The sequence below is a fragment of the Marmota flaviventris genome, chromosome 11 (assembly GCF_047511675.1).
Source record: "Marmota flaviventris isolate mMarFla1 chromosome 11, mMarFla1.hap1, whole genome shotgun sequence".
Taxonomy (NCBI): Eukaryota; Metazoa; Chordata; class Mammalia; order Rodentia; family Sciuridae; genus Marmota; species Marmota flaviventris.
In genome coordinates this window covers 7,536,723-7,564,595 of record NC_092508.1, presented here as the reverse complement: position 1 = coordinate 7,564,595, position 27,873 = coordinate 7,536,723, and the positions used below count along the sequence as shown (strand labels likewise).

The 27,873-nt window shown below is 42.0% G+C and overlaps 1 protein-coding gene across 5 annotated transcripts; it reads left to right on the top strand.

Annotated features, from left to right (window-relative positions):
* Positions 1 to 4: 4 nt before the first annotated feature.
* Cops7b (COP9 signalosome subunit 7B) lies at positions 5 to 27,240 on the top strand. 5 transcript variants are annotated; one of them, XM_027941851.2, is made up of 9 exons: positions 5 to 575; positions 971 to 1,011; positions 3,434 to 3,472; positions 7,513 to 7,690; positions 10,852 to 10,927; positions 13,457 to 13,545; positions 15,407 to 15,609; positions 17,600 to 17,705; positions 25,803 to 27,240. In XM_027941851.2, the coding sequence occupies exons 1-9, from the start codon at positions 513 to 515 to the stop codon at positions 25,959 to 25,961; spliced, it is 954 nt and encodes a 317-aa protein (XP_027797652.1). In that variant the 5' UTR covers positions 5 to 512; the 3' UTR covers positions 25,962 to 27,240. The 5 variants fall into 5 exon arrangements, with proteins under 5 accessions (XP_027797652.1, XP_071475645.1, XP_027797653.1 ...); XM_071619544.1 differs by having other exon boundaries at positions 3,419 to 3,472; XM_027941852.2 differs by lacking the exon at positions 3,434 to 3,472.
* The last annotated feature ends 633 nt before the right edge of the window (positions 27,241 to 27,873 follow it).

Sequence of the window (27,873 nt, the reverse complement as noted above, 5' to 3'; positions counted from 1 at the left end):
TCAGAGCGCCCGCCCCGCAGCCAATGGAAAACCCGTCTCGGCGATTGGCATCCTGGCCAGCCAATAGAAATGTTCAGCGGCTTCGCAGGGGGGACGGAGAGCGTCAATGGTAAAGGCCCTTCCCAAGAAGTCCCGTAGGACAAAAATTTCACTCGATGTTGTTGCCTAGAGTTTGCCCCAGCGGAGGGTTGGCTTGAGATCTGCAGACTCCAGGGACCTGCTCTCGCTGGTTGGCATACTAGCGGTCTGAGACGACGGCAGGTTGCCCAGTGCGAAGTATTGGAAACTACATTTCCCAGCATTCCAGGGCGCGCCTGGGGACCACAGATCCCGGCGCACCGCCGAGAGGCCAGATACTACAAATCCCAGCATGCCGCGCGCCTCGCTCTTCTAACTTAGACTCTGATGTGCCGCGCAGTGTGCGCAAATTCGGAATCTCGCAGGCGGGGATGGTGGGTTCTGAATCCGAGACTTAAAACAGACGAGAAGACCCACTTCATTCTCACAAGAAGATGACAACCCACAGAGAATTAACTTCTGTTTATATTCAACTCAGAAGTCTTCTGCAAATCATGGTAAGGTTGCAAACAACAAACAAAAACTGATTAAACCATGAAAGATTGTGGAACAAAATGATTTCCTCAAATCGTCTTCGTTTGTTTGGGACGTCTTTTAAGTGTTTCGCAGGGTTTTCTGGTTTATTCCTTCTTTGAACTGGGAAATCTACCGATTGTGTATATTCGGCATATCAGTACGGGAAGGGGCACTAAAGAATGTGCTAATCCAATCCCTGTTGTTTTTACTCATGAGGAAGTTGAGGCCCAGAGAGGGGAGATGTTGGCCACAGTTCTAGCAAGTTAGGACAGAATTAGAATTCATTTCTAAGCCTGCTGACCCCGGAGTGTGGGTTCCACTAGGAAGGTGATATTTTCAGCAGTATGACAATGTGATTGTTATTCTTGATGAACAGGAAATCAACCTTCATCCAGGATTGAAACATCCAGAAATTAGGTAAGCATTTATTTAGTAAATTTACTGCAAGTGAGGAAGTGTGATATTTGTTTATCTTGAGTCTAGGTAGGATTTCATGTTTTGACTTGTTCTTTCTTTGTCACTCAATGAAGATGTTTAACATGATTTCAGGAGGTAGGTAGAATTGATTTAAGCCACAATTTCCTTGGAGATCTCCTCTGTCCTTTCCTAGGTTTGTCTTCCTCTTTCTTTCCCTCTTCTCACCCATCTGAGCACACATTCAATTTTTTCTTCCATATAATTCAACAAACATGTTTTCAGCTCTGTCATTTGTCAGGCACTGAGTGGGTAAAAGGTGAAAGGCATGATCACTGTCACTAGGAAGATAACCATTGATTTAGGGAAATAAGGAGACTCCATTGAGATTCAAGTTGGATTATCATGCATAAAAGAAATAACATCAGAATGCCACAGAGGTCCTGCTGGAGAGATTTATAACCACTGACAAACTTTATGGAGGAAGTGGCATTTGAACTTGAAGGATGGATTTTTTCCTGCATTAAAAAATTTATCCTTAAATGCTTTTGTCAATGAGATAAAACAGTAGAGAAAGACTTTTCACATATGTATACACCCATATTGCCATCACCCAAATCAAGATAGAGAATGTTTCCAGCATTCACTGTGCCCCTTCTCAATCTGTACTACATTCACACATCTGGAAATAACCACTTTTCTGGCTTTATTACCATAGGTAATTTTGTCTGTACTTGAATTTCACTTATACGGTGTGTACATTATATATCTGGCTTTTCTTGTTCATTGGTGTTTTTTATGAGATTCATCCTTGGTATATATACCTTTTTTTTAATTTGTTTTCATTTGCTTAGTAGTATGCCATATGATCACAGTTTATTTGATCTGTTGATAGTCATCTGGGTTGCTATCATTTTTTGGCTGTTATTAACAAAGCTACATTATTTTTTTAAAAATACTTTTTAAAAAAACATATTTCTTTTATTTGTCAATGGAACTTTATTTTTATTTATTTTTATGTGGTGCTGAGAATCGAACCCAGTGCCTCACACATGCTGGGCAAGCACGCTACCACTGAGCCACAACCCCAGCCCCAAAGCTACATTTTTATATGAACCTTTGTTTCTTCTTGTGGACATAAGCACACATTTCTAGGGAAGAAGTCGCTGTCTTGTAGAGTATGTATGTGATCAGCAACAGAGATATTGCCAGTTTTCCAAAGTGCCTTGTCCAGCAATATAAGAGAGTTCTAGTTGCCTCTTATCCTTGCTGACACAGGGTGTCTGTTGTCAGTCTTTATGTTAGCAATTTTGGCTAAATATGGCATTTCATCAAAGTATTTATTTACATTTTTCTGACACTGAGCATCTGTGTCAGAATGCTTATTGCCAATTTGAATGTCCTCTTTTGTGAAGTGACTGTTCAAGTATTTTGCCCACTTTTACTTATTAATTTTTTTGGTAAGGGGGACTGAACTCAGGGGCACTTAACCACTGAGCCACATCCCCAGCCTTTTTTTGTATCTTATTTAGAGACAGGGTCTCACTGAGTTGCTTAAGGCCTTGCTGAGTTGCTGAGGCATGTTTTTTCACTCTTACTGGTGTCTTTTGAAACAGAAATTCTTAATTACAATGAAGTGTAATAGTTTAGTGTTTATATAACACTTTTTGCATTGAATTTAAGAAAGCTTTGGCTGTGGGGTTAATAGGATTTTTACAGGCAAATGTGAGAGAAGAATATGGCAAAAAAAAAAAAAAAAGCTTTCTCTAAAACAAGCCTGGGCACAGGCCTGTTTGAATTCATGATGGGCATTGGAAGGCCTGGAGTGGAGAGGCCTGTGAAGGGAGTGGGGTGAGGCAAAGCTGGAATATTAGAAGGAAGGCATACTGCAAAGGACTTAAACTGAGCCCTGGAGTATGGACATTATTCTGGAAGAAGCAGAGGGATTGCCAGAATATTTATAAGCTCAAATTGAACTCAGTTGTCTTTCTCACCCTTAAACTTGCCCCTCATCCTTCGTTGCTGTGTTTTAACATCACTGTCAGACAGCTTTGGCTTCCTGGGCCAGAATCCTGGGTATCCTCCTTCCCTCTCCCTGCATTCAACTGGTCACCAAGTCTCATAGGTATTATAGTCTAAATGTCTCCAACAACGTCTCCTTTTTCATCTCCAACTGCTACTACCTTTGTTTAAGATCTTATAGTCTCATATCTGAAATAAGTCATCTGCTTCCAGTTCTTTTCACATAGTTAGTTCCTGTTCTACCTAGTACAACCATTCTAAATTGACTGTTCTTCCTATTTTCAGCTTTAGAAACTTAAATGGTTATTCAGTGCACTTAAGATAAACTAAAAACCCCTTGACTTGTCCTTTCTGATTTGCTTATTCATTTTTCCTGACTTAACTCAAGCCTCATCTCCTCCAGATGCCCATCCTTAATCACCCTTCCCAAGGCCACAGTGAGGTGAGTCATATTTGTTCCCCCAGGGGGCTGTGAGATCTCCGAGTGGGAACTTTGCTGTATTTAGACTTTTACTGTGTATAGTACTGGCATGTGAATTCCAAGACCCTTGATGACTGGGCTCCAGCTTTGTGCTCCTCATTTCCCGCACCTGAAACCTGGGTTCCAGCCACTCTTGGTTCTTTTTCTGCATCAGTGTATGCTGCACAGTGCATGTCTCTGTGATTATGGTCACTACCCTCTTCTGCTTTTTTTTTTTTTTTTTTGCCTGGAAAATGATTGTTTTTCCTTTCCAAATCTATTTCGTGCCTCCAAAGTTATATCATATTCATCTCGTAGCACTTAATACATTGGAGCTTTTTGAGTACAAGAACCTTGTTTTAACTTTATGTAACCTTCTAGAACATAATAGGCACTAATTTTTTTGAGTAAATGAATGAATTGGTTGGGGCTAGACTCTATAACATTGTTCTGATTTCTGCACTATAATGCACAGTAAGTAAATGGGGCTCTTTTCCTCGACTTTGAGACCTGAAGATCTGTGTCATGTAATCTTAAAAAAAAAAAAAATCAGTTCGAGGGCTGGGGCTGGGGCTCAGCCGTAGTGCACTTGACTAGCATGTGTGAAGTACTGGGTTCAAATCTCAGCACCACATATTTATGAATAAATAAACGTCTATCAACAACTTAAAAAAATTGAAATAAAATTAGTTCAAGCGTTCAGTTATGTGGCATTTCTTAGCCATCTTCTTAGGGGAGTCGGTTGACAAAAATGCAATGCCACGAATGACATTTTAGTTTTAGAACTATTGTTGTTGGCTGCAGCCATCTCCTGCTTATTTTATTCTGAATAGAGATCAAGAACATGGTCTCTGGCTCAGACAGTCCGGATTCCAAAGTAGGCTTGGCACTTGGACTTTTAGATTTTAGCTTACCTGAAAAATGAAATGATTACAGGTCATGATGTTATGAGAATTCAACAAGGTAATACATATAAAGCACCTGGGAAAAAAAATGCTCAATAAATGGTAGTTGTTTTTAGGCTTAATGTTTCACTGTTCCTAGGGGTAGCTGCAATTGCCACAGGGAGCTCCTGGGGTAAAGCTCAGCCAAAGGGATGAGTTTCGGGTCCAGGATGGTGGTGGCGGCGGCTATGGTTTGGGTCCCCATATCACCTAGGCCGCATTCTTCTCCTGGAGCCCCTCTCCACTCGCCTCCCCTCGCGGTTCCCGGGCTGCAGCCCATCCAGGACCCTCTTCTCTCGCCGTGCCCCAACTGAAGATCAGAGGCGGTGAACTCAGCGCGGGGAACCTTGTGTGGGCGGAACTTGAGTGCAGCGGTGGGAGGCTTCCGGGGGAACCGCACGGTCGACGGGTCGGCGGAGATAGAAAAACGCCGGACGCCGGACTGATCATGGACGCTTGACAACCTGCAGTCAGGCGCCGGGAGGCCGAGCCAGCAACGAAGAGGACCCAGAGGCGGCAGGGACAGGTAGGGGCCGGTGAAAGGGCAGGCCGCGCCGGGGCCGACGCTCCAGGCTCGTCTAGACCTCCGGCTTGGCGGCCTCTGCCAGAGAAACCCGCGGCCACGCCGCCCCGCCCCCGCCCCAGGAGCGCGCCCCGCGGCTCCTCACTCCACGCCAGCGGCCCTGCCTGAAGCAAGCTGCCACCCTGAGGACCACCCCAGCTTGCGCCCTCAGCTTCCTCGTTGTGGATATCTTCGCTGCCCTATCCCCCCAAAGGCCACCCCTTTGCCCCTTTCCGGTTCATCAAAATAGCGCCCTCCGCTGTTGGGAATTCACCTCCGCTGGGTCCCTAGCGTCCTAGGGGGCCTTTGACTCCAGAAGAAAACGATTATCACCGTCTTCTTAAACTCTCCCTCACACACCGTGCTCTTCAGGCTGAGATCTTTTGCATGCACCGAAGTTTCTCCCCATTTCCCTACCTCCTTTCCACCCCCAGCTGCTTCCATTTACTCTTTGCTTAGATACCCACCTGTCTCTTTACACGTGTCCACGTGGAAGGACAATTTTCCTCTCGTTTCCTTACCACCATCACCTACCTTCCTCTACTCTTCTCCGCCATCTCACCCCTTCCTCCCTTTCCTCTTGTCTCCTCAGAACTCATTTCTTAACACTTCTCTTTTTCTGGCAGGACCTTTTTAGGTAATGCTAAGTGAGGCAACATAATAGTGTGAAAGGATTGTAGCTTTGTATGCCTGACTCCACAAAACTTAAGTTTTTCTTGTACCAAACTATTTTTTAAATTTTTTCCGTATTTTTTATTGGTACATTATAGTTGTACATAGTGGTGGGTTTTATTGTGCCCTGTTTGTACATGCAAACAATATAATTTGGTCATTGTGGTTCCCCGGTATTTACCCTTTCCCTCTCCTCCTCCTTCCCCTTTGTCCCTTTTCTCTTCTGATCTACTTTGGATTTTTTTTTGACACCCCTCCACCCTTTCTTTTTCCTTTCTTGCTTCCACTTAGAGGGAAAACATATACAGTTTTGACTTTCTGAGTTTGGCTTTTTTCACTTACCATAATCTCAGGTTCCATCCGTTTTCCTGCAAATGACATAATTTCATTTTTTATGACTGAGTAAAACTCCATTGTGTGTATATACTTTTTTTATCCGTTTATCCATTGATGGACAACTAGGCTGGTTCCATAGTTTGGAATTGTGCTGCTATAAACCGGGTTGGCATGTGTTACTGTAGTTATGCTGACTTTTAATTCTTTAGGGTAAATATTGAGAAATGGTATAGCTGGGTCTTATGGTGATTCCATTCCTAGTCTTTTGAGGTACCTCCATACTGATTTCCACCAACATTGTAAAAGTGTTCCTTTTTTTTGTTGTTGTTGTTAACCAGGTTATGCTTTTGTAAATTTTTCTTTATTTTACTATACAAAACTCTTTTCCTTCATTTTGTCATACTCCCCGATTTGCATCATTTATGGAGGACAAATCTCTGCTTATGTGGGACTCAAGTAGATATGTTATGTGTCCACATACACTCAACATGTAATTAGATTACAAAATTGAGGGGCCTTCCTGTACCTGATGTCTTAGGGATGGCAATACAATATCCACATTGTTTTCCCAAATCCTGTTATTATTGAGGTTTTATACAGATATTGAGTTATGTTTATTAAAATGTCTCATATCAATAGAGGAATTTACCCTGTGGACTTACACAGTATTTTCTAAGTTTGAATATATTGTTGCTTATCTTTTACAATGCTTTTTCTCCTTTCTTAATGCTTAAATAACGTGTGTGTGTGTGTGTGTTTTGCTAGGTGTGGAACCCAGGGCCTTATGCATGTGAAGCATACACTCTACCACTGGGCTACATCCTCAAACCTTAAATTACTTTTTAAATTAAATGAAATATGGTTCTTGTCAGCTGTTTTATCTTGTTTTTGTAGATGAGATTCTGATAACACATAGGAAGCTGAAATGAGTTGCCTCTGTTTATGGGCAATATCCTTTGTCTCTGAATCAGAATTTGTAAATGAGGTAGATATAAAACAAGTATGGAGAAACTCCTGGGTTTCTTTAGGCTGGTAATCTTTTTTTGGTGGGGAGTGGGTATTTAACCCAGGGCACTTGACTACTGAGCCACATCCTCAGTCCTATTTTGTATTTTATTTAGAGACAGGGTCTCACTGAGTTGCTTAGCACCTCACTTTGCTGAAGCTGGCTTTGACTTCCTGTCTCAGCCTCCCGAGCCTCTGGGATTATAGGAGTGCACCACCACATCCTGCTCTTTAAGAGCCTATAAGGGATGCCTCTGGGAGAGGGACATATGGGGAAGTGATTTAGACAAAGTGTGTTTCAAACCTCAAAATTGTTAGGACAAAATCCTCTTAACTTCAGGTTGAACCCTACCCATCTCAAAAAGTGGTCATTGTATCTGGACTAGGTAGCTGTTTTATCTTTATGAACACTAAAATTATTCTGGCGTCTGGTCCAGCTTTAAATAAATACAGACTTTGGAAAGGAGAAGGAAGAATGACTGACATACCTTTCTTTTGGACAGATCTCAAGGTCAGAGAATGGCAGGTGAACAGAAACCCTCAAGTAACCTTCTGGAACAGTTTATTTTATTAGCCAAAGGTACCAGTGGCTCAGCCCTCACTGCTCTCATAAGCCAGGTGTTGGAAGCTCCTGGAGTGTATGTCTTTGGAGAGCTGCTGGAGTTGGCCAATGTGCAGGAGGTAAGAGCAGTTTCCAAATAATTGGTCTGTTTTTTTTCTCTAAGCCTTTTCTGTGACTTCTCTAGGTTTCCAAGGAATTTCATTGTTGAAGTATTGTGTACCTCTAGGGTACTATTTAAGGAGTGATAGGAGTTGGTGAGGCAGAGGAAAAGATCAAGGATGATGTCTTGGGTTTTTTTATTCAATATTAGTCCCTTGGGCAAAATTAGATTGGGTTACTAGTTATCTGAAAGATAGCAAAAAAGTCAAAATGGTGCTATAAGTGTGGTATGATGTTTAATAGGGATAGTTTCAGGCATTCTGAGGAACAAAAATCCTCCAGCACAATATAGAAAAGGAAGATTGGTCAGGGACATAATAGCAGAAAATTATTGCTGTGTTGAACATGAGATGGGCATGAATAGGAAAGTGTTGTTCCTGTGGAAAAGGTCAAGGTTGTGTTAAAATGGATGTGTTAAAAAGTTAAGAAAAATAAAGCAAGAAAGTATTCCATTTTGCTTTGTTGATTTGTTTGATTGTTGTATTCTTTTTGGTCAATGTGATATTTTAAAATATTAATTTTAAATTTTAAATATTAAATTTAAATAATATTAAATTTTGAAAAATGAGATATTTTAAGAGTGACCAAGTGGAACAAAGAGATGGAAAGCAACTTACACTACTTTAGGCACTTGTGTTTTTATTTGGATTCAGGGGCACTTAACTACTGAGCCACATCCCCAGCCCTATTTTATATTTTATTTAGAGATGTGCAAGCATGTTTTTGCTTTGGAAGGGAGCTCTCAGAAGCTTTGATGTGTTGGTGGCAGGTCCGCTTTCTCTTTGCCATCCTGGGTTTCTGGTGGTGCAGAATGGCGCCGACTAAAGGATGGCCACTATGGGCAGATCCAGGTGTGGTACTTCTTGCAGATCATGTGCTGGATGCTTCTGAGAGTAGCCTTTGTATTCTTGGTGGTGGTGGTGTTCTGTATGTAGGAAAACTGTATGTTTTCCCTCTAAGTGGCTGACTTTTGCTGGATGGATCATTACCTTCATGAGCATCATGACACCTTTGCCATTAGCTGCTGGGTCTGTGTCCATAGCCAATTGTAACCACAGCAGTGGGCCTTAAGGGTATTGGGCTTGGTGCTGTATGTCTACTTCTAATTCTTGGTCAGGAGGTAGAGAGGTTCCTTATGACCATTCTGCATATGTCTCCCCTTCTTCTGCTGGCCAGAAATGGGACTAGAGAGCCACTGTATTTTTTATTTATTTTTTAGTTTTAGGTAGACACAATATCTTTATTTTACATTTATGTGGTGCTGAGGATCGAACCCAGTGCTTCGTGCATGCTAGGTGAGCGCTCTACCACTGAGCCACAACCCTAGCCCTGCCACTGTATTTTTTAACTGTAAATTTTTATTTAATGTTAGTCTTGTTTGCTGTAAGCTCTGTGGGAATAAGAAAGACTTGTGCTCACCATAACTTTATTGGAGTGGAATACATAGACTGACACACAGTAGACTTTCAGTGAATATTTAGTTTACCAGAGATGGAAAATTAATATTTTGGGAAGATTTGAGAGAACTGGGTTTACTTTTCAACAGAAGACATGACCTTTAGATTCATGAAAAGCCTGAATGAAAATGCCAAGCAGTTGATTCTGAAACTGTGCAAGATTGGTGAAGAGGAAATACATGGAAATTAAAGCTGGCAAGACCTTATGGCCTTATCTGTTTTCGAGAAAATAGTCTGTTCCAGATAGTGTTTTAACTGTCTCTCTGAAAAGGGGAATAGATTTGGTGGTCTTTACAGGTCTCTTCCAACACTGATTCAGGGACCTATAGAGGTTTGTAATACCTTAGAAGGTAGGCTGAGGTAGAGAGTGGTAGAGTTCTTACTCTTATGCTTAGTGGATCACCTTTATCTCCACAGTTTGCGTTTTTCCATTTGTGAGCTGGGAATAAGCTAGCTGCCTTTCAGTGGTCTGAAATTATGGTTCTTGGAACCTTTTTTTTTTTTAATTTTTAATCTTTTGGAACTTTCTTTTAAATGACTAAAATTGAATAGTAGTAGTATTGTTATTACCGTTTAGATATTACTGAGTTTGGTAAATTGGAAGAGTAACAGGTGCTTGATTGTAGTAAAAGAAGCATCCAGTTAAGGTAATTGACAGCAGAGCAGTTCCAGGCAGAGTAGTAGTTCTTCTGTTTTTCTACAGTGTCTTCAGTGAAGACTAAGTAATTTTAATGAAAATTTTTATTTGGGGAAGCCTGATATCCTGGTTTCCTGTCCTAGTCTGGCTTTTCTTTCACACTTTATGCTATGCCACTCTTTCCCAGGGTGAATAGTCCATATATGGTCCTGAAAGTTGGATCCTAAGTTGTGTTCAGTTGGGTTGATAGTGATTCTCAACCTCCTGAACTGTTGTGTGGACAGGACTGTCTTTGTTTTGATACTGGAGATTGAACCTGGAGGTGCTTACCCCCTGAGCTACATTCCCAGCCCTTTTTATGTTTTATTTTGAGATAGGGTCTCACTAAGTTGCTCAGGGCCTTGCTAAGTTGCTCAGGCTGGCTTTGAACTCAAATCTTCTTGCCTCAGCCTCTGAAATTGCTGGGATTATAGGCATGCACTACCACACCTGGCCCAGTCTTTTTTTTTTAGTTGTAGGTGGATGCCCAGTCTTTTTTTTTTTTTTTTTAAGTTATATATTTTATTTGTTCATTTTTATGTTGTGCTGGGGATTGAACCCAGTGCCTCATGTGTGCTAGGCAAGCAGTCTACCACCAAGCCACAACCCCAGCCCCCAGTCTTTGTTTTAATGCAAAAGGAGACCTGAGAAAAGTTGAACTGCTTCCAGTGCTTAATGCTGTGTGTGTGTGTGTGTGTGTGTGTCTGTGTGTCTGTGTCTGTCTGTTAGAAGCAGCTACTGGGACATGCTAGGTGTAGAATAAAATGTCATCCCAAGGAAGAGAGATTGAATTTGGGATTTTAATAATCTTATTTATTTTTTTTCCCCAAAGAATCAAGAGTTGGAAGGGACCCCAGGGGCCACCGTATCAAACAGTACAGAATAAACAGCTGTGGCATCTTTGGCACATAGTCACCCACCTCTGTTCAAGCACTCTAGTGATTGGTAGATAGCTTGGTCTGTGGTAAAATTTGTTTTTCCTCCTCAGCTTGCAGAAGGAGCAAATGCTGCTTATTTGCAGTTGCTGAACCTGTTTGCCTATGGAACATACCCAGATTATATAGGTGAGTTGATTAAGATCCTTCAAAAGACTTAACTATGTCGCTCCATTTGGAGGATGATAGAGGTTCTAGATAAAATGTTGCTTGTGTTTATGGGAGAATTCTTGATAGGGCTGTTATCATGTTACTGCAGGTGACCTCACAAAAGGGATTTTCCTTCTCACTTTTTATTTTCCATCAGGTAAACTAGGGGCTGTGTGTATGAACATCCATAAACAAAGCCCTTGTTTATCTTCCAGGTGAGATTCTTGAGATAGTGTTCATAGGGCACTTGGTATGTGATAAAGTGTCAGAATACCCACTTGTAAAATATTTCATTGTTTTAAATGTTATCAAAATAACATACTATATTGAAGAATGTTTGAAAAATAGATTTTAAAAGTTACTTATAGTTGTACCTCCAGTAAAGTACTGGTAGCTTTTTAGTGCTGGACTTGTTTCCCATTATGCTTGAATGTTCTATTCATCGGTGTAATTAGATTATATATATAATTTCATATTTTAACTTCATTTGCTTCACAAGTCTTTATATTTTTAAAGTTTGTACTTTATTTATTTATTGGTACTGGGGATTGAACCCAAGGATGCTTTATCATTGAATTAATTCCCACCCCCACCCCCCCTTTTTTTTTTATTTTGAGACAGGGTCTCTCTAAATTGTCCAAGTTGCCCAGATTGGCCTGAAACATGCAATTTTCCTGCCTCAGGCTCCTGAGTTGCTGGAATTGTAGATGTGCACCACTGTACCTGGATTTACTCAATTTTAACATCTCACAATCTCCTATTCTACCACAAAGATACATCCCCACCCCATTTGAGTCATTTTAAATTAGAATCTTAAGTTTCAGGAATAAGGGACTTGCATATCCAAATGCTAACTTGTCTTATACCCAAACCACTTTTTTTTTTTTTCCTGGATTTCCTTTCCTTTTTCTTCCTTCCTCTTCCCCTCTCTCTCTCCCCCCCTCGCACCCTCTCATTCTTCCTCTCTTCTTCTCTTTTTTGCTTGCTTTTTTTCACATGAAAGTAGACTGACACTCAGCTGTTTTCTACTTTATCCTCCACTTTCCCTCCTTTCTCATTGGTCATTTCTCCTTATTCTGTGCTGCTGTCAGACTGAACAGTTTGCCACTTCTTGGTACACCACATTTTTCTAATCTCTTTTGTTCCAGTGAATGTGTCCTGTTTCTGTCCTCACTTACTAAGGAGGCAGCATTGTAGACTCTGGAAGCACACTGCCTATATTCTAACTCTACTTCTGCTAGTTGTGTGCTCTCCAGCAAATTAAGTAATCTTATGTGCCTCAGTTTTCTTAGTTGTAAAATGAGAGTAACAATACAAGTCCATGATCCCTTACTTGCACTTCTTGAGGCTAGATGTTTTAACAGTTTAGAATTTGGTGGACTTTGAAAAGGTAATATGTGTTTGCCTTTTCATGTAACATTCTAAGAAGGATGTGGGCAGCATCTATAGTTGAACACATCCATAATTTTGCAACAAAATAAGTAAATATTCATAACACGTGAGATAAAAGCCAGCCTCAGTTCAGTCCTGTCCTCAGGACAGGAACTGCCGCCACATGAATTTCAGCACCCTGCTTAAGAAAAAGGCAATCAGTTTGGGTTCAGCTCTTTGGAATCCAGAATTATGTAAAGGGATTGAGGACATTTGGAATCCGTTTTGGGTTTGTTGTGATAACTGGATGTTTGCCTGTGTGCCTGTGCGTGTGTGCTGTATGTGTATGTGCTGTATGTCATCTGCAGCTACTGCCCTCCCTCATTGCTGCTGTGAATCTTACTATTACTAAAGTTTTGCTTATCTCTCAAGGATCATCTCAAACTCCATCTCTTCCATGAAGCCTGCCTTTCTTTCTCTTCTATACCTCCCAGATGAGATTGTTTTCACTGTCCCCTTCTCCCCCCTCTCTCCTCCTTCTCTATCCCTTCTCCCCCTCTTTTTGTCTATTCCTCCCTCTCCCCTTTTCTCTTGGAAGTTTGTATCCTTCTTCTGGTAGCTCTGCTTTGCATTTGTAGCTAGTGAAACATTGAATTATAAGACTGAGGATAAGTCCAGGGCCAAAAAGTTGCACAGCAGTAGGTGTTTGGAGCTCCTGAAGTTGTGTGGTGCAGCAGCCTTGACAAAGCCCATCTTATTCATCCTTGATTTCTCTTAAGACAGCACCTTTCATAGAACAGATGCTCAGTGAAGATATGTTGAACTTAAAATGAGTGTCACAAGGAGCACAGACAGTATTCCATTAAGATAATTCCACTTAAGAAGATTTTGTTTGTTCGTGCCTGGCGTTTTAGGACACTAAACTCCTTGTGTGTAGAGACTGGTCTTTCCTTTTTTGGAAGCATGTTATCTTTCAGAGGAGATGGGAGGTGCTTATAGAATGCTTGCCCAGTGAATAAATGCAGAGGCATGACAGTGATATAGTAGTACATTTGGTGGGGAGTTGATGAGCTTATTCCATAAAATATCCTAATTTTATTTTGTGTCTTGGTTTTTGTGGTGGGTGGGACTGAGCAGCCAACAAGGAGAGCCTGCCAGAACTGAGTACAGCTCAGCAGAACAAGCTGAAACATCTTACCATCGTGAGCTTGGCGTCAAGAATGAAGGTACAGTCCCAGCTCCTTCCCTGCCTTCCTCCATATCCAGAGTCAGGTGTCTCATTGGCATCAATGAGGGAACTCCCACCTACTCACAGTAGAGTTGTATCCTAAATACATAAAATTTACTTGGCAAAGAGGAAAAGGTGACCGGGTGGCATAAACAGTTACTCCTCATTCCTGTGTTCAGGAAAAACATGTCCTGCAGGGGCTGAATCACCAGGTCTTATTCTGGCATGCCATGGGTCCTCACGTGAACTGAGCATTTTGGCATGTTAAAGGGAGACTGCTGTTGAAAGATACATATTTTTCAAATAGCAGGGTATCTTGCAGCAAGTTAACAACTTCTTCTGTTGCTCAGTGCAGTGAACTATACCCATGTTGGAGGAAGATCTTGGTATATTGGATCTCTCCCCCCCCCCCCCGTGTTGGGGATTAAACCTATGGTCTTGCCCATATTTTGCAAATGCTCTACCACTGAGCCATACCCCCAGCCTTTTTTATTATTATTATTTTCAAGGTTATTATTCTAATTGGAATTTTTGCCTCTTATGCTAATTTTACATTCTATCCTTCTGTAAGATTTCACTCCATCATACTTTGGAGCTCTGTGCTCCAGTGGATTTAGAAGAAGCCTTGCAGCCAGCTGCTCCCAGCCATTAATAAAGACAGTCCAGACTCATTTAATTTATAGTTGACTTGGATTCTTTGCCTAGCCTCCTAAGTTTTTGTGGGGATATGCTTTTGAAAAAGTTTGATTTTTGATTGCACTTGAGATATGTATGTGTTCTTGGGCTGCTGTTTCAGTTGCTGAAATTATTTTACCTGATCTATTCACAAATTTCTGAAACTCATTTTAAGTAGAAGGCTCTCCCCCTCCCCCCATCCCTTTTGGTGGTGCAGAGGATTGAACTCAGGGCCTTGTGCACACTAGTCTTGCGCTCTATCACTGAACTATATCACCAGCCCAGTGGGTCCAACTTTGGGAAATGAAGACCTGACCTTTTTCTAGTCCTGCACATGGACTTCTCGAGTGTTTAAGGGTAGGATGACTTTTCTTCTTTCTGCAGCCTATTATTGTAAGCCTAGCCATCACCCCTGGATAGCATGCCCTTAGCCATGGAGCGCCCTTCTAGATGTGTTTGCTGTATTTTTTGTGTGTGTGTGTGTGTGTGCATCTTTCTTTTCTTTGTATCTACAAATTTGATTTCTGTATTTTATTTCCAAATTGTAGTAATGTGGCAGGATTTGCAGAAAACTGGATATTTATATATTGTCAAGACCTTGCATGCAGTATTTATTGGTACAATCCAATAAAGGATTTGTTGGGGATTTGCATTGGTTGCAAAAATCTGAGAAAACAGATACAGACCTTAAGGTGCCATCTTTGCTGGCTGTCTTCACTGGCCACCTGTAGGAATAAGTGATGGCCTGCACATTTTTTTTTGCTATAGCACTTTGCTGGGCAAGCAGCCAGTTCTCTCCAGGGCCTGGGATCTCTTGGAGGTTTATGATAATCTGGCATTGTATGCAAAATATGCAAGCTTCTGGAAGGTGGCAGCGTGGCACACACTGTTTCCTTTTTCTCTGAAAGGCATCTTTCACACCCTGTGCTCCAGGGTGTGAAAACTGAAGTCTGGGTGAAGTCTAGGATGTAAAGAATAAAGAGGGCACCTTCTTGGATGCCATAGGGTCTTGTCACAGGTCCTGTGATTCATTCATCTACTTTTGTTGCTTTAGACATGAATGATTATCACTGACCTGCATCACCTGAGCCCAAAATTGGCTGTTGTCTATGTGGGTAATGCCCACATTTTCATTAATGCTTGCCAGATGGTTTTTTATAACTATCACATGGCCTTATCCACAGTGTATTCCCTACTCTGTACTGCTGAAGGATCTGGAAATGAGGAATCTCCGAGAATTAGAAGACCTCATCATAGAGGCTGTCTACACTGACATCATCCAGGGCAAGCTGGACCAGCGAAATCAGCTGCTAGAGGTGGATTTCTGCATTGGCCGTGACATCCGCAAGAAGGATATCAATAATATTGTCAAGACCTTGCATGAATGGTAAAGCTGAAATGAGAAGGGGGATAGCTAGCTTGTCCTTTGTGCGTCTACATGCAAAAATGTGATCATCACCAGGAGTCAGCTGAGGGCTTGGGGTGAACCAGATAGTGGAGCTAGATTTGTGATTACAAATATGTGGCAACAGGAATCATTTCACTCATTTCACTTGTAAGATTGTTCTTGCCTTAAATGCAGCCGAGGGTGGTTTAACAGTGGGCTCTAAAATATCCAGACCTAGCAGGTAGAACTTCACATCCTAGTTATTGTGATGCCAGTCCTGCACTTTGCAGATGTAGATTCAAAGTTTGGCCAAGCTCAGGAAGTTTTTTGTAAGATTTTTTTTCTTTTTTTGGATAAGAAACCTTTGTTCAGTGTCAGTAACATTGGGCTGGTATTTGTGAAACACTGTAAGGGGTAAGTAATGGGTTGTTCTAATTTGGAACACAGCCTCATGCACAATATTTGATAACTATATCCTGATATATAAAAAGAATTGGGACATTTGTATATTCTCAATGAAATGTGATATTTGCAAGAGCTGTCACACATTCTACAAGGATTTGTTGTGGAGTTATTTAAATGATTTAGGGCTTATAAAGCTAGGTAGACTTAAGAGAAGTTTTAGTGAGCTTTGAAGGAGGGCCAGGAGTAGAGTAGAATTTGAGGTGAGGGGAGAATGTAAGCAGGCAGGCTTCATGCAGAGGGACAGGCAAATTGTTTTCCTTAAAACCAATGATCTCTATTTTATCCCCTGGAGTCTTTTCAGGGATGAATGGCCCACCTTTGATCCCTGAGGTCTAATGCCCCTCAAGTTTCCCTCATTGACACTACTCTTAAACCTCAGGCATGTGCTTCCCACTCCTCACATTATGTTCTGTCCCAAGTGTGGCCCCAAACTCCTTCCCTGTGCAGCATATGACAAAAGCAAGAGCTTTCAAAGATTGTTAAACTTCTAAATCAGAATAAACTTATAAAATGTCCACAGCACAAAAAAATGGTCTAGCAAACAAAATCTAGATTTCTGATCCTACTAAAGTTGTCCGTTCCAGTCCAGTTTTGACATGGCTGGTATGGTTTTCACAACCAGGACCTGGTTTCCTGTTTTAAGCCCCTAGTATGTTGGGCCAAGATGTGGTACCTTGACTCCTAGCCCAGAGTGTTCACCAGGAAAGATTCTTAGAACTTCTGTTGAGGTTTGACATTCAATTTAGAACAGAATTGCTACATTGAGAGGTCCCACAAAAATTTCAAAATGTTTACAATATTGAATTTTATTTTATTTTATTTTATTTTTTGTACCAGGGATTGAACTCAGGGGCACTCAACTACTGAGTCACATCCCCAGCCTTATTTTGTATTTTATTTAGAGACTAGGTCTCACTGAGTTGCTTAATGCCTCCCTTTGCCGAGGCTGGCTTTGAACTCATGATGTTCCTGCCTCAGCCTCTCAAGGCACTGGAATTACAGGTGTGTGCCACTGCGTCTGGCTCAATATCGAATCTTAAATGGAGGGGATATGAATATTTATTGTGCTATGCTTTCAAAAAAATTTTTTATTTTAAAAATTTCAAAACACAGAAAGTGGAGAAAATAACAATGAGCAATAGGAGGGGTATGGCAATTAGAAAGGCACGTCAGCTTCTGAGGAAAGGGGTAATCTCCCAAATAGGATGCTTTTGGGGATTTTTTTTTTTTTTTTCTCCTGTTGAGAGTGATTAGAATCTTGCTCACCTTCTTTAGTCCACAGTCTGTAATGTAGACATTTCCCATGGTCTACAGAAGTTGGATATGAGAGCTGTATTCCAAGAAAGTACACACAAGCCACCATATTTATCACCATCTTTCCTATTTGGACAATCTGGGGCAAGGGCAGAGGAGGTTAAAGGAAGTCCTACAAGGTGCTAGGGAGACTTATTAGGAAAGAGGTTCCTGAGGCTAGGGGAGAGTTCTGGGCCTTCTTGCAGCTTGGGGCTGGTTTTCTCTGTTACAGGTGTGATGGCTGTGAAGCAGTTCTGCTGGGCATTGAACAACAGGTTCTGAGAGCCAACCAGTACAAAGAGAACCACCACCGGACTCAGCAGCAGGTGGAGGCAGAGGTAAGCAAGAGAATGTTTGCTCTTCTCCAGGGTGTAACCTGGCTGTTCTTTGTAGTGTTTTTGTTTTTGTTGTGTGAGCCTTGGTGTGGCTAAAACAATCAGTCCCCCCAATTAGGCATTGTTTTTGTTGCTGGAACATAGGAAAACATAGTGGGACACAGCTCCTGCTCTTGATCCTCTTTATCTTCTGATTCTTGGTCAGTAGAGGGTGTGTAGACTTGGATTACAGAGAAGGTTGTAATTCTCTGATATACATGTGTTTGCAACTATAGAGCAGAAGAAAACACATTTGGGAATGGATCTTAAAAATGGTTAGAAGGAGGCTGGTGTTGTAGCTCAGTGCTTCCCTGGAGGGTGTGAAGCACTGGGTTCTATCCTTAGCACCACATAAAAATCAGTAAATAAAGTAAAGGTATTGTGTCCATCTATAACCTCCCCCCCCCAAAAAAATTTTTTTTTGTTAGAAGTATGCACAAGGACCTGTTAAAGAGCCAGCACTGGGGAGAAGAAAGCTAAAAGGATGGTGGTTGTCAGCTGTGGAGGAGGTACGGGCTTCAAGGCCTGGTAATGTCCTGCCTAAGTGGCATGGCAGGTGCAGAGTGTTTGTGTTATTCTTCTCTCAACTATATACATATATTACAAACATTTTTAATTTCATGATGTTTTATACTAGAAAAGCGAAAAATTCTGTGCATGAAAGGAAAACACAGAGGATGTGAGTGGGATTTTAGTGATGCCTCCTTATTGTCTAGGACACTTGGAATCTCTTGCATGGATGCAGGCTCTCACTTTTGTGTTCTGTGCATTTGTGTGCCTACAGTATGATGCACGGAGCCCTTAAGATTAAAAGTATTGGTTTGTTTTAGCAATTAAAGTCCTTTTTTAGTGTGGCTGGGGCTTGAAATGTCAATGGTATTGAATGAGTTTTAAAAATCAGGTGTTTTAATAGTGGGGCTCAGAATTCCAGGTGTTTCAGGAACATAAAAAATGAGTAGACATGCTTTTCACCGAGGGGTTTGTGAATTTGGAGAGTCTTCTACACCTTAAAAAGAAAACCTGTGCTTATTTATCTCCATAAAACCGGCTCTTGTTCTCTGCTTCACCCACAATAGGTACTCAGATTTTGAACTGAATGCTTCTGGTATTCCATATATGTGTGTCAGTGGACTGCTGAAGTAGGCCTTTCATGAACTAGTGCTAATTTATTTCAAATACCCTCCTCCCCATGTGTATACACTTTGGATGTTCAGTTCATGGTACTTTTTAAATCCTACTTCTAGCCAGGAAGGATAAATTACTTCTAATTTAACATTAGCAAAGGCAAAGTCAATTAGGAAATTAAGCCTGCTACTTCTTTAGTAAGCTGGGCAACCATCCTCTTGAATATATGACCTCCTGTCTGATCTAGGATTGAGATGTGAGCAACTTAGGACAGGCTAACCACTTTCCTTTCTTTTTATTTTTCCTTGTAAATCAATTTCTGAGGAAAACAAGGTTTGGAGACCTATTCCTAGGGAAGCCTAGGTAAAACCTACCTCCTTTAAGCTAGCAGGGGACACGGGTTGCCTGTCTGTGCTGGACTGTTGCTGATTGTGGCAGGTGGTGAAAAGTGAGCAGGGAAGGGACATCATTGTGGTCACTGACAAAGACGAATGATGCTAGTTTTAGGATTTTGAACTGTTCAAGGTTACTTTCAGTGACTGGCATCAGAAGGAAGAAAAGCTGGTGTGAGAATCATAGCCTCTGGGACAGGAGTCCCTGTGTTTCTTCTTTGCTAGCAAAGTAATAAATCTTTTTCCTTTTTCTGGAAAAAAAAAAAAAAAAAGCAAGTGTACATGGAGTTGTTGTAGACACTGGGCCAATGTGAACCATGCTCTGTTCTTACTCAACAGTGTATACTTTTCAAATCATGGTTATTTAAAGAAAAAAAAAAGTGAGCAAGTTTGTCATGGTAGCCCATTTTTGGAAAATACAACTACCTCTGCTGGTAAAGCCTGGTGCCCACTAGGTGGCGCTAAAGACTTAGGTTTGAGAGAGATCTGAGAAGACCAAGCCCACCTCCACCACTATTTAAAATGATCTGTTGACTTAATAATCTTCTAGAAAACTTGGAACAGATGGATAGGAAAAAAGAGAGTGAATCGCAGAGGCTGGTTATTTTCTGTTCAGTTAGTTCATGGTCTGAAGCCCAGAGTAGGTGCTGATCATCCCCTGCTTGAGACACATGGAAGGTGCTTACCAAACACTCAGAGTTGAAAAGAAAACAGATCTTCAGAAAACAAAGGTAGTTCTGTTATATTCTGCTTATTTTTGTACTTCAGTTACCCTTGGCCATTTATAGCCATTTTCTTAACTGGATGGGTAATCTTTTTTTTTTTTTTTTAAATATTGTTTTAGTTGTTGATGGACCTTTTTTTAGTTTATTTGTATGTGGTGCTGAGAATCGAACCCAGTGCCTCACAAATGCTAGGCAAGCGTTCTTATACTGAGCTACAATCACAGCACAGGTGATCTTTTCTTTATTGGTCCTTAAAGTCCTGCTGTTCTCAAAGGGCAAAACTTAATGTTTTTCCCCAAAATCTCACAATAGCTTTCTTCTGGTGAGTTGGACCTTCCAGAAAACCTTCCCTCTGAATGAAGATAGCCCTATTACAAAATTATAAAAAGAAATATTCTTTCCTTTTAGCTCTTTATAGAAATAACGTATTTAGTTATAATTTCAGCAAGTCTGGGGGTACAGAACAGTAACATTATGAGCTAGTTCATTGTTTCTGAGAAAGTGCTCTGGAGGGGAAGGAAGTTCACAAAGCAACTCTCATTTGATTTTAGAAGAGATTTTTCTTTATATTGAATGTGCCCATGTCTGATGTTCTGTGGAATGTTAATATATAGCTGTAGTTATACATTTACAGAATAGGCTGTGTTCAATTCATATAGGTAATAAAGCTAAAGAAGGCTCTATTTTCAGTTATGTTGAAAATCCCCCAGGAGCTAAGTCAGTGACAAATCTTGAGCTTTCTGACTGGTATAGTGGCACTGACAGTATGTCTTGGGTACCTACTGGATAGGCTGTCTCCCATCTCCTGCTTCCCCTTTTTTTTTTAATTTTGGCACTGGAGTTTGAACCTAGGAGTGCTTTGTCATTGAGCCATGTTCCCAGCCCTTTATATTTTTAATTTTGAGACAGGGTCTCACTAAGTTTCTTAGGGCCTCACTAATTTGCTTATGCTAGTCTTGTCTTTGTGTTTCTCCTGCCTCGGCCTCCTGAGCCACTGGGGTTACAGGTGTGTGTTACTGCACCCAGCTCCTGCTGCTCCTTTTCTTTATAGCAATTTTCCAACTGTAGGTTCTATTTCCTATTGTCTGCTTTTGCTTTGCCCCACAGCTGAAAGAAGTTTTCCTGCCCCAGAAAGCTCTTCTCTCTCCATTTGCCTGAATATTTAAGGTCTGTAATAGAGCCAGGCTGCATTTGGTTTTTTTTTGCCAGCAGGTGTCTTAACTGGGAAATTTCTGAAGTCCATGTTTTGAAGAGCTCGACAAACTCTAGGTCATCTGTGGGTACGTGGGGTGGGGTGGCCTGTAAGCCAGGCTCCTCCAAGAGGAAAATCAGGAGGAGTCGGGTCAGATTTAGACCAAGGAAGACAAGTCTGAGGCTATTTGTCATCAATTGAATGGGGCTGTATAGAAGAGGAATTAGACATCTCAAAGTCTAAGAGGTTGTAACAGATGTAACTGGTGCACCTACCTGCAGGGCCAGTCTGGAGTTCTGGAAGGAGCTCTGTGCTTAAGCCTGCCCAGCTCCTGGCAGAAATTAATTGACTACTTCTTCATTTTTGTGGTACTGGGGATTGAACACAGGACATTGCATGTACTAGGCAAAATTCTTACCACTGAGCTACATCCCAAGCCTTTTTATTTTATTTTGAGACAGGGTCTCAATAAGTTGCTTAGGCTGGCTTTGAACTTGCAGTCCTTCTGCCTCAGCCTCCCAAGCCTCTGGGATGATAGGTGTGTGCCACTACACCTGGCTCTAATATTCCTTTTAACCCTGAGCGTCTGTGATTGGCCTTAGCAGTCCTTTTTGTGAGTTCTGTATGTTTAAAATGCCAATGGTAGGACTGGCAAAGTGCTTGCCTGGCATGCACAAGACTTTTTTGGGGGAAAAAAAAATTGCCAACACTACAGCTGATGTCCAAGCAGGGCATCTGTCACATTAGCACCCAGTGTGGGGGCCACAGCACTTCCCCTCCTGAGGTTGTCTTTGTGGAGTTCTCAGGCCTTGTTTCTTGCACATAAGAGATACTTGCCCAAGAAGCCCTCTTTTCTTTCCCCGAGTGTTTACATTTTGCTTCTGTGTGATAACTACTGTGGAGGACTTAGATTTGTTGGTAATCCTGTTGGTACAGGGAGAGGTGTATGCATGAGACATGGAGACCCAGTGCTAGAGGAGGCGATGGAGTGAGAGCACTGCCAGGCAAAAGCAGCTTGGAAACTCCAGACAGGTCAGTGTGGGTTGAAGTGGTCAGGAAAGGTTGTATGGAAGAGGCACTTGACTCTCCAGGCAGGTAAGGAGATTAGCTAAGGAGGCGTTTTGCCCAGGCTGCAGGGTCGTGAAAGGCAGAGATAAAATGAGTGCTTCTGAGTGTTGGTGTGGTGGGGAGGGACAGTGAATATAGCTGGAGTGAAAGGTCTGTGTTGAGGAGCAGGGAAAGAAGGTACCAGATCTTGAGTGGTTGAGTGGTGTTTAAAACTAAAGAAAGAACCAAGTTTTCTCCTGGGTCAAGTCCCTTGCATTCCAGGGTCACTAAGCACCCAGGATAGCAGCTTATCAAGTGGGTACGAACCATAAGTGAAAGCTGTTTGAAGGTAAGCAGGCATTGGAATGAAGGGGAGAGTGGCTCTGGTTCTGTTTCTTGCTCAAAAGGTTTTGACAGGATCTTGAATCAATAAAATTGAGCTGCCTGTGATGGAATGGCTGTGTCACCCTCCTGAGGGGTGCTGGTGTAGTCAGGAGAATGGGCTGTGTGCAGGCTCCTCTGGAGCTGCAGTGAGAATCTGTGGGTTCCTATGTGAGGACATGACACTGGAAGTAGTAAACTTTGACAAGAACAAGTCTATGTACAGCTTAAAGAGTAAAATAGCAGAACACTGGGGGCAGTCCCAGAGGTCAACAAGGGAACCTTGCTTCAGGGAATGAATATGCCCAGACAAGGTTTGCTCCTGGCTGGCAGGTCAGGGGCTGACTGCTCAGCTGAGCTGTAGATACTCCAGATAGTCCAGAGCTAGCTCAGGTCCCCTGAGACCACTCAGAAAAGAGAGATACTAGTTAATATTCTTTTTCTTTTTACCTTTTTTTTTTTTTTTTTTTCTTTTCCTGGAGCTGGGAATTGAACCCAGGAATGCTCTACCACTGAGCCCACAAGTTTTCTTTTGAGGCAGGGTCTTGTCAAGTTGTTCAGGCTGGCCTAGAACTTAGAATCCTCCTGCCTCAACCTCCCAAGTTTCTGGGATTTATAGGTGTGTACCACAAAGCCTGGCACTAATTAATTTTTGATAGACTTGAAGTGACTTTATGCTACAGAAACACAGGTACAAAGTAATTGAAAATAACCATTATTTGGAAATTGATTACTTTTTTTTTTTTTAACTCATGTAGGGGTTAATAGACTATCAGTAAATCTCAAGACATCTTAATCAACATAGAAAACTATTGTCTTGCTTGATTAAAATTTTGTTAGCTTTTGAGGAAACCTCAAAATAAACCCTCAGGTACTGTCATTGCAGGACCTTCTCACATTGTGGAAGTCAGAGGTGACTGGCATGCAAATAAACAAATTTAATTCATGCATTACCTCTTAAGATTTTAATATTCCTCCTAATGTTTAGAAAGCATATCAAACTACGGAAGCATTGGAATGTTATTTTATAAAACAGTGATACCTGAGAAATCATATTTTTAAATCTCTCCTTCAAGGCCATCAAAATAGTCCTAGAAGTTAAACTGGCATTAACAAATCTTTCTCTTAAGAAAGAGAGGTATGCCTGCTTGCCCCATGCTTTCACTCACCAGCTCCACCAGTAACTGCTGAAGCAGAGACACCGAAATGGCAGGGAGCCCAAGGGAGGGAGGGCTACTGAGTTGGGGGTTCGGCCTGGCAGAACAGCTGATACACCCAAACTTGACCTAGACCTTGTTCCGTATTACCTGTCCCAGCCCACAGTCCTGTGTAACTCTCCTGGCAGAAAGGTTCAGATGATGGTGAGTAACAGCAGTTTGGGGTTTGGTTGTTTCCACTTCACAAAATGACAGTGACAACAAATACCCACCTACCGTGGAGTTTGGTTGACTCTGAAGATGATTGCTCCTCTTCTGGAACTGAATATTACTCTCACTTTCACAGCCATTATTTGGTATTTGCATTTGGACTGTTTCTTACTCAAGCTCCTGATATTCTGACTGTTTTGAATTTTTGATTTGCCTACTCCCTTCTTGCCCTGTAGAAAACCAAATTACTGCTTCTCAGAGAATATGGAAACTATTAAACAGGAAAGATACACTTACTCTGCAGCATCCTTCTCTTTCCTTCTAATGTGTGGGTTTTTTTTTTTTTTAAGAAGGCTTATATTTGAGTGAACTCTTGCCTAGCACCTTCTTCTCTGCTTGCTTTTCCTTCATGTTTTCTTCCTTTTTTTTTTTTAATTTGTTTTTTAGTTGTAGATGCTGAGGATCAAACCCAGTACCTCACACTTGTTAGGCAAGTGCTCTACCACTGAGCTATAACCCCCAGCCCTGTTTTCTTCCCTTCAATGAGCTGAAGAGCAAAAATGTAAAAGCCTTCAGGACTGGTGTTGGGGGATGGGCGTTTAAACAGGCACTGCACTGGAGTACACGCTCCATGGATTGCTTCATCATTTTTCAGAAGGTACAGGTTGAACATCCTTAATCTGAAACATTCCAAAATCTGGAAATTTTTGAGCATAGGTAAAATCTATGCAAATATTCCAAAATCTGCCAAACTCTGAAACCTGAAACACTTCTGGCTCTGGGCATTTTAGATAAGCAATACTGATTCTGGGAAAATGTGGAACCCCTTTCATCCAGAAAGCTCATGTCCTGGAGTATGTCTTCCACAGATGTTCACAAAGTATGCAGAGTAGATATAGAAGGCCATTTATCCCCACACCAGAAAACAAACAAGGAGCTAATTTTAAATGGTAGAACATTTACAGCCCAGTAGTATACAGATATTCGAGAGGACATATGTTGACATGGAAAAATGTTGCTTGGGTATTTTTGAGCCCTTACTTTGTTAACAGAAAAAAGGTATGTTGCAAACAGTAGACTTGCCAGTTCTTTTCCTTAATTTTCTTTTGTCAATTATTTGGTTGAAATTCATGCCCTAGTTGTTTTTTCAAGAGGAGTCCAAGGTACTTGTGGAAATATTTGGTTTCATACATTGCCTGTAGTTAGCTGAGTATAGAATTATTCCATTGCTCTTCTCTTTTTTGTGCTGGGGATTGAACCTAGGGGTACTTAACCATGAACCATATCCCCAGCCCTTTTATTTACTTATTTTTTATTTTGAGACAGGGTGTCACTAAGTTGCTGAGGGCCATGCTAAGTTGCTGAGGCTGCCTTTGAACTTGCAGTCCTCCTCCTGAGCTGCTGGGATTATAGGCATGCGCCACTGTGCCTGGTTTGCCCTTCTTTTTCTAAGGGTGTTTTTACCATTAATTTCTGTTATCTTCTGGGTCATACTGCTTTGCTAGATGGTTTACTTCTACTTGTTTTAAACAAGAAAGCATTGGTTCCACTTTATTCCCCCCCTTCCTGTAGTAGTGGGGATGGAACTCATTATACACACTAGGCAAGTGCTTCACCACTGAGATACATCCCCAGGCCTGGTCCCACATTTTTGCCTGACTCATTTCTGTTTACCTTCCTAAGCAGCCCGTGTTTGTTTCTTCTCACCTGGATTTCTGAAGATCATTGGAGATTTTCTTGCAGACAATTTTTGGCTACTTCTCTGCCTCACTATACTGAGAACAAGTTGTTGTACATGTTAGATGCTCACATCCACTTCTGTCTCTCTCCAGGTTACCAACATCAAGAAGACACTTAAAGCCACTGCGTCCTCTTCAGCTCAGGAAATGGAGCAGCAACTTGCTGAGCGGGAGTGTCCCCCTCATGCTGAGCAGAGGCAGCCTACCAAGAAGATGTCCAAAGTGAAAGGTCTGGTCTCCAGCCGCCACTAGGACCGGCTGGGGCAGCTGGCACTCACCAGGCCTGGGTCAGGTGGGGAGGGGACACCAAGGGCCTATTTCCTCCCTTCTCTACCTACAGTGAGTTCCAGACCTGCCCATCCCCTCACCAGCGTCTCCCCACCCATTGGTACCGTTCCAGAAAAACCATTACTCCTTTCCCCGCCCACTCCCTCATTCCTGTTGTTCCCTCAGACTCAGGGGCTCCGTGGATGCCATCCTAACAGGGTGGACACTGCCCACTTCTCTCCAGGAGGTTCTTGTCTCTGTATGGGCTTGTCTCCCTGCCAGTTTTCTTTTGCTCCATGTCATTTTGTCAGGCTGGTCATAAGCCGAAGGCAGCTTTAACCGGCCCACAGGGATGACTGCAGAGAAGGCTCCTCTCTGGGCAAGGAGGGGGCGTTCCTTCTCTAGCCCCATGTACCACAGTCCCCATGATGGTGCAGGCGCTCTCTAGCCAGGTACCCACATGCTTGTTTTCCCTCTCCTGCCTTATCCCTGTTGGCAGCTCCAGTTCAACCGTGGAGGGATGTGATGCTGGGCGATGTTTACTAAACCTTCGGGTTTTCAGCCTCTTAAACCCAGCTTGGATCTCTCGTTATTTGGGAGTGCTAGACTGACTAACCTCTGGTATCTGAGCACAAACAGAGGGTGCTGTGGGTCTGCTGGTGGCAGAAGTGTTTCTCCCAGCTTGGTGTCTTCTGCTGGCCACTCTTCCTGCTGCCTCTGACTGCTCAGCTTTGTTTTGGTGTGTAGGCCCCAGCTGCTCTCGGGGGCTGTCTGCCAGCACTTGTTCTCCCAAGATCTTCCACACTTCTTGGCCGCCCCTATGGCAGGGGTGGTGGTGTCGGGGCCCCTTAGTCTGGTGAAGGACTGTTGCTGCTGCTTCTCTTCCTTCCTTCCCCTCCTTGGCTGGTGATCCAGAGCCCTCTGATGACAGCATACTCCTGGCCAGAGAAAAGGACTTGACTAGACTTTCTGAACTTGAACAGTTTCAGGTTATATTTTAATTTTTTTTTTTTTTTTTTTTTTGTACAGGTTAATTCTAATACATTTCAACATACTTTTTTCTCCCCTTGTGTCAATATTTGTTATAGACTAATCGCCGGGGATTTTTTTTACCTGGTTGGAGGGTGGCATGTGTGTATGTGTGTGTGTATTGTTTTGTTTTTATAAAGGGAGGTGGAAGTCCTGGACTGATACTAAAGTTCATTGAGGAAAAAGCACATTTTAGAACAACAACAAAAAAAATAAAATAAAAGTGTAGATTTGATGTATGTGCCTGGAGTGTGGGGTCACATAGCTGGTAGATCTGGAGGGGTGGGGAGTCGGGTGGTTCAGGAAAATAAGATGCTACCATGGTTAAAAAATGGGTTTTTCCTTTTCCTAAAATGTTCAGCAGATGTTGCAGTATTCTCATGTCCCTTTCATGTTGGTATGTGTACCCGAACAACACTGTGCCCAAACAACACTGTGCCCAATGAGAGAGAGAAGTATAATTCCCAAAGAGTCTTTCATGATTTCCTGGTCACATACTTGTGGAAAGGGGGTTCTGTTATTAATAAACGTGGCACTCCCTGCATCCCCTATCCTCATTGGAAGTTAATTGCTAAGGTCATAGAGAATTCCTGGGGAAGGAAGCCTATGCCTACACTCATTTCACCACCAGATCCTTCCAGGTCATAACTAGTGGGACACGTTGTGGGAAAGTTTAGGGAATCATTTTTCAAAAACCTTAATAGGGGCTTGTTTTGTACATCCTCCAGCCTCATAGGTTTTTCCAGTTATTCTTTTTGGACCCTAAACTTGCACACTCACTGTTGGCAAGCTACCTTTCATCCTTGTTTTTCCCATTGGTGAGTAAATCAGGAAACGTGGTTTGACGTGTGTCATGCTACAGAGCTGC

Coding starts and splice junctions, on each gene's coding strand:
- Cops7b (XM_071619544.1), top strand. CDS start 513: ATGACAACCCACAGAGAATTAACTTCTGTTTATATTCAACTCAGAAGT. Junction 1,012..3,418: donor TTGAAACATCCAGAAATTAG/GTAAGCATTTAT, acceptor ACTTAACTCAAG/CCTCATCTCCTCCAGATGCC. Junction 15,610..17,599: donor GTCAAGACCTTGCATGAATG/GTAAAGCTGAAA, acceptor TCTCTGTTACAG/GTGTGATGGCTGTGAAGCAG.